This window comes from Conger conger, chromosome 14, assembly GCF_963514075.1.
Source record: "Conger conger chromosome 14, fConCon1.1, whole genome shotgun sequence".
NCBI lineage: Eukaryota > Metazoa > Chordata > Actinopteri > Anguilliformes > Congridae > Conger > Conger conger.
In genome coordinates this window covers 6,829,222-6,836,135 of record NC_083773.1, presented here as the reverse complement: position 1 = coordinate 6,836,135, position 6,914 = coordinate 6,829,222, and the positions used below count along the sequence as shown (strand labels likewise).

General features: G+C 41.5%; 1 protein-coding gene across 1 annotated transcript in view; it reads left to right on the top strand.

Moving 5' to 3' along the window:
• LOC133109894 (troponin T, cardiac muscle isoforms-like) overlaps positions 1–5,413 on the top strand; it is an 11,375-nt gene extending 5,962 nt beyond the window's left edge. The window contains exons 9-10 of the mRNA XM_061219632.1: positions 2,128–2,168; positions 5,272–5,413. Coding sequence (XP_061075616.1) covers positions 2,128–2,168; positions 5,272–5,311 — 81 coding nt within the window. The 3' untranslated portion in view covers positions 5,312–5,413. The remainder of the gene's footprint in view (positions 1–2,127; positions 2,169–5,271) is intronic.
• The last annotated feature ends 1,501 nt before the right edge of the window (positions 5,414–6,914 follow it).

Sequence of the window (6,914 nt, the reverse complement as noted above, 5' to 3'; positions counted from 1 at the left end):
GTACCTACTAATATTTACCTACAGTGTACCTTCTATTATTTACCTACAGTGTACCTACTAATATTTACCTACAGTGTACCTACAAATATTTACCTACAGTGTACCTACTATTATTTACCTACAGTGTACCTACTATTATTTACCTCCAGTGTACCTACTATTATTTACCTCCAGTGTGTGCAGTGTTTACCCTGTCCAAAGAGGGCCATCACATGAAATGTGGGTTTGAAAACAAACACTGTAAAAAATTCATGTAAAATTACAATATGTTACTGGCAACTCTAGGCATTGCGCAGATGAGTATCAACACAGAATATCAGTTGCATATCATAGCCCGTGCATAGGAGGAGTAAAGCACTTGAGGTATTTGCAAACATGAACAACCGACTTCGTAAAGCTTCTTCGTGGTCAGAGGGAATTTAAAACAGTAATTTAAAATGTTATTTCTTTGAGGTTTGTCGTGAAGTACAATGTAAAGATAAGGCACATTGTGAAATGGTCCTGTGCTTTTAGTGTGATCCAGATAAAAACTGAACATAAAAACATCGTTACAAAAGGTGATTAATGACCTATACTCCTTTGAACAAAAATGTTTGGTTTGATTTTGCTCCAGAACACTTCAAATGCTAACAATCATATCAGAGGCCTGTCAAACAAATGAAAAATGCATTTTAGGGCGTATGCTTCATGCTGCTTAAAGTCCATCATTAAAAATGAACAATGCATACGAATACAGTAATTATAGCATAATTTCACCCAGCAGTTTTCAGAATGGGATTTAAAGCTGAGCTGAGATAAATGATGTCACACTGTAACATCTTTTTTTCTTAAAAAAAGTTTTTTTTACTCTGATTAGTTAAACAATATGTCCTCAAGTTCACTTTCCTTTAACATTTTTAGGCAGGACGGACATGAACTTTTAACTTGTTTTTGCAGTGTGACACTCCTTTTTCCTCTGAGAAGTAATGACTTCATTTTTTGATCTGCTTATGATAATTATCATCTCAACGTTGCTTCAAATGAATAATTGCTTTGAATATTGATGATAATAACAACAGATGATTATGAGTCATGCACATTTGCTCGAGATAATCAATTTTCTCTCCCTGGTATACTGTTTGAGACCGGTCATATCTAAGATCAGGATTAAGTTCACATTTGTCCTTAACTTTAATTAAACGTTAAAAGCAATATTTTTATTTTCTTCACAAACATTCAAACACATTTCAAAAATTGTAATGCTAAAATTTACTTGTCAAAGATAGTGACAAATACAGGTCCAAGTATTTGATATTATTGATCATTTTACCTGAGTAAAAACAACCTGTAATTTATTTGACCACACCTCTGGGGAGAGTGACAGTAATTTAAGAGAGAGAGAGAGATATTTTCTTCCTTGGATTAAAAAAATGCCTTCAGCACAACATATTAAATTAAACTTCCCAATTTGTTCATGTTTTGACTTGCCTATAAAAAGCACAATTCACCAGAACCTGACTGAAACCAGCCACACCCCTCTGAGCAGCTGGGGGAATACAATCTAATGCACTGGATTAACCCACATCGGTCATGTGATCACACGGGGTGACTTACCCAATCAAAACACACGAGACGTGAGTGACACCATTATCTTAGACAAACAAGTCACATTTCAGCAACTTTTCCGAGTTTTTGTGTGTGCTTAAGCACTCCAATATATGATATGGCTGTTTTTCAAATGATTACATGAAAAGGCTTCGTGTAATTCTTTGCTGGCCTACAGTGTAAATTGGTGGGAGAGGACACTTACATCGGTTATACATACAGTAGTTGTTAAAGTTGGGTAGCTTGGCTAGTGGATATCACTTTTAAATGAAATGTCATGGGTTATCAGAACAGATTAATCAATTATTGTAATAAAGCAAGCCAGATACATGATGAAACTTTTACAGAATCTTACATTTGTGTAACAGTGTTATTATTGTTTGATCACACTTAACTAATCAATATTATTCATGCTTATTCTTTGGATAGGGCATCATAAGAAACCATTACTGGCAGCAAAATGGTGGATGGCTCACCATTTACCCAGAATGCCTCTCTTTGAAGAAACAGATTTATTGGCCTCTTTTCTCTGTCTGAGTTTAGGTGGTTGTCCTGAGAAACCGGGTGTCTGATCATCAGAAAATGTGAGTAATAATAATAATAATAATAATAATAATAATAATATGTATGATTATTATTTCTGAATGTCTTATATTGCTACTCTCGTAACTTTCTAAGCATGCTCAGAGAACAGGCCTTAGACGTTCTCTAATCCTGAGCTGTCAACAGCTGTCATATGTACAGACTCACCACATGTCAGTTTGAGCAATCCATCAGCTGACACTCCACAGTGACTGTCCCAGTACAGTCACATCAAGGGAAGAAACTCCAAATATGTTACCACAGACAGTATTACGATGAAGTTTTGTTCTCCTGAAACAATGGGATAGGTTTCTGATAGTCTGCTGAGTTTGCAATGTCAGGTATATAGGTGAATTGGGGAATTTTGGTCCAAAGAAAGAAAAAAAGAAATTGCACTCAACGTCACAATAGGTTATGGAACAATGCCATGATTCCAGAAGCTGTACATATTAATGGATTAATTTTATAGTGTTCATTCATAATTAAAAACATAAATATTAGATTGTATATTGTGCCGGTACTTTATATTTTGCTGTGTTTTTGAGCAGCAATCTTTAATTTCTTATAATTTACTGAAAGTAATACAAATATTAATATTCATTTTTGTTCTTGTAAGCTAAACAGTGCGCTAGTTTTGTTCTTGTTTGTCTAACCCAGTTGGATGTAAAGTGAGCCTGCACTGCTTGCGTGTGTAAGTTTTCCATACCCACATTCCCAATCCAGGGAATTACTGCACTTCCGTCATAAGCCTTATCTCTTGTGTTTGCACTCTGGATAAGAGAATCTGAGTGGCAGTAATGTGAAGTAGATATATTCTCAATGGCAAAGGTGTTGCTGTTTCACAATAACACCACAGCTGGCTGAATACTCAATGTGCACCGTACAGTGGAGTTTTTTTACTGTACGGTGCACACTTTTTTTCCAGCATGTACGGTATAAAAGCGGCCACTGATAATACCGTGGGTGACCGCAGTAATACCCCTTTACCCAGAGAGCTTACTGTGTTTCAAAGCCCCCTGGTATCTCCCGTTCTATATCAGTTGGAGTTGATTGAAGTGGGTTTTGTGCACAGCTGTTGACTGGCCTTCACCGGATCTCCGTTTGGGGCGGATCCGAGCCCTCAGAACAGGGAAAACAAAAGGGTAGAGTTGAGTGAAGGCGTCGCCGGGCCTCATGGCAACTCCTGCAAGGCTCTGCTCGCATAACCTACAATAACAGCTCGACAGCTGCGGTGTGCCTGCGCCAGCTCCATCAGTCCGATTCAACTCAGTCTCCAAGGGCCAGCTCTGTCAGTCATGGACAACTCTGTCATTCAGATTCAACTCTATCATTCAGGGTCAAATCAGTCTCTAAGGGCCAACTCTGTCATTCAGGGCCAACTCTGTCCTTCAGATTCAACTCTGTCATTCAGGGTCAACTCTGTTTCAAAGGGCCCGCTCTGTCCGTCATGGACAACTCTGTCATTCAGATTCAACTCTTTCATTCAGGGTCAACTCTGTCTCAAAGGGCCAACGGTCTCAGTCTGGGTAAACTCCGTCATCCAGGGCCAACCAGGATCAATCAAGGTCAACTCTGTCAGGGGTAACTCCATCATTTAGGGCCAATTCTGTCATTTGGGGTCACTATCAGCCAGGTTTTATTGTGCTGCACAGTGGCCCTGTGATGATTTCATTTACCTGCTTTTATTTTCCGCTTTCTATTTTTAGAGAGTTAGACACCGTATCCCTTTAGCACTGCCGCTGACATGTTTCTGGAACACACATCTCCATTAGTACGCCACCCTCTCGCTTCCCGCCAATATCAGATGTTGGCTTTAGAGATTAATCGAGGCATGCTGTCCTCAGGTAAAATGATCCTTCCACAAACGGTCTCTGAAACGGAGAGTGTGTATGTGTATGTGTGTGTGAGTGTGTGAGTGTATCTGTGAGAGAGTGTGTGCATGTGTGTGTGCATGCATGTGTGTGTGTGTGTCTGTGAGAAAGTGTGTGCATGTGTGTGTGTGTGCATGTGTGTGTGCATGCATGTGGGTGTGCATGCATGTGTGTGTGTGCATTCGTGTGTGCATGTGTGTGTGCGTGCATGTGTGTGTGTGTGCATGTGTGTGTGCGTATGGCAGCCAGGGCACATCCCCCATCAGGCCACCACGCCCTGCTTCATTGGAGGGATTTTCTCCCGGTGGCAGCTCTGAGGTCACGACCCCCCGCTTGAGCAGCGTTCCTGTGAAAGCTGCTGGGAGCGCTCCGGGCTTAGAGCCAGCCCAGGCACCCTGGCACCGGCTCGCTGGGTGACAGGCCGATGTGGCACTGGAGGGGGCAGGTTCACACCCGGGGTGGGGTGGGGCGGGGCAGTTAGTCAGGGCAGCTGTCGCCCCTGTCGAACGCAGTGAGTCACCGGGCATGAGCCCGGATGGGTTCCATATTACGGGCACTGGCACACTGATCACTGCATGTGGGGGGGAACACAGGTGACACTCAGAGAACCTTCTTAGGCATTTGTGTTACACTTATCTTTCTGATTGATTGGTCTCCCGTTGCTGCAGCCTGTCCACTTCAGTTTGACATGTGACAATGCTGGTCGCAGTGATATTCGGTTTATACTTCATAAATTAAATACATTTTAAATTGAACTATGGCCACAGTCAAAGTCAGGCGATGTTAGAACTTTAATGAACATTCTGCGATTTCAGTCGAGCGACAGAGAATAAACCCTGCCTTTAGGTGGAAATCAGAATGAGAAAATGACCAGCTTTGAAATGGCAGTAAACTGAATGCTTTGGTCTGAGAGACAGAATGCTGTCTGAGTGTTTCACGGTTTTTTTGTTTGTTTCGGCTCTTTGGCCCAGCAGATTGAATGCGAAAAGAAGCAACAAATATGAGCTGGATGAGATGAGATTGCAGATGTTGTTATGCATAAGCCACCCCCCTGACATCCCACCCTAGGGGACCAAAAGTAATCGGACAAGTTTACAAACCCAAATAAAAATTCATCATTTAGCACTTGTGTCACTGTCCAAATACTTATGGACAGCACTGTATGCGCTGTGCAGGTTATTGGTGAGGGCGGGTTGGCGGCTCTGACATTTCTCCACTGATTCACTCCTCACAGCACGAAGGGAGTGCGGAGCAAGAGGGGCCTAAGGCAGTGACAGAGGCATCTGCAGTGAAAAATGCGGATAAACCGCCCCCGGCGCCCTCCTGCTGCCCCCGACAGCCCAGCAGAGTGCCCCGGGACAGGGCAGAAATCGCCCGGGTGCCAAACCTAGCACGTCTCATAACATCAGCATCGTTTCGTCCCCCCCCCCCCCCCCCCCCCCCCGCAAATACCACGGTTCTCGAGCTCCCTCACAAATTTACGACTGAAATTAGGCAGAAAATACACCACGCTTAAGTCTGGAATGTCACCGCATAATGTATTTATTATTGTTGTTGATTTATGTGTAAAAAAAATAAATAAAAAAAGTGTAAAAACAATGCTAAATAAAACACCGCTGTACTTGTGAATTAAATGCCGTTCCTCTCAAGTGTGTGTGTGTGTGTGTGTGTGTATAGAGAGGAGTCTCACATTACTGAAAAACACCATGGTGACGGACGTCAACACGGAGCTGAGAAACCACGACCAACAGACCATATTACCGAGAACCGTGTAGCCCACAAGCAGAACAATCTACAACAGGTTTTTCATGAATTCTGACCCAGCACAAAGCAACTAACAGGACCTACACAAGCGTAATTCTAGGTATACTTGGATTTTAAAATTCCAATCCCAATTTTTTGGATCAGGATCACAGCTTCTAGTTTTACAAACCCCAATTTTGTGATTTAATTCTATCCGATTACTGAAATCCTATCCAAAAAAAAGTTTTGAAATACTGGGCCCAGGTTATAAATGTATGATACAGGGCATTCATTGGCAATGCTACCAATTCAAGATGGCTGTCTTGAAGCAGCAATGAGGAATTTGACAGACAATTGTTGCATTATTGTGGATTACCAACTGGCACTGATTCTTGAGAATTTATTTTTAATTAATGTGTACAAAACACTTTGTACAATTAAAATACATTACAATGCATACATTCTAAACTGAGATTATTTATGTTGGCCCAGTCATAGTCACACCAGTGTGCCAAAATGCCTGCATTTCACCATGCCAATCCTGAATCTAAAAATAACCCAAATAATGCTGTCATACCTCAAACGGACAACAGAAACAGGAGGATAAGGTTGGGGATCTGGCAACCAAGAATCTCTTCGCAGTGGCTTTGCCAATCCTGCAGAATTGTCCTTCAGTTTGCTTTTGTTTCTCTGTTGTGTGGACCCACAAAAGCAGCCATTTCCACAACAACTTTCATCGCAGCCATTCCTATAACACATTCCAGGTCCTATATAGTCTTAATATGATGGGTTTCAGGTGAGAACATGAATTGGTTAATTAAAGGATAATTGGTAAAGAGAAATCTCAATGAATCTACACACCTGCAATAAGAACGTCTTCATACTTCCTGACTGAGCAAACACTTTTTTCACTTGCAATTTTGATTTTGAGAAAAATCTGATGCTTCAAACCAGTGGTTCCCAAACTCGGTCCTGGAGTACCCCTGTGTATGCTGGGTTTTGTTCCAACCCCAATTGCCATCAAATAATTTTAACAAGCAGTAAAGCTTTCTTAAGTAAGTGCTGGTCCATTTTAAAATTGATTATTTACCTTAAACCATATTGTGCCAGAAATATCGTTGCAATGGCATGAAG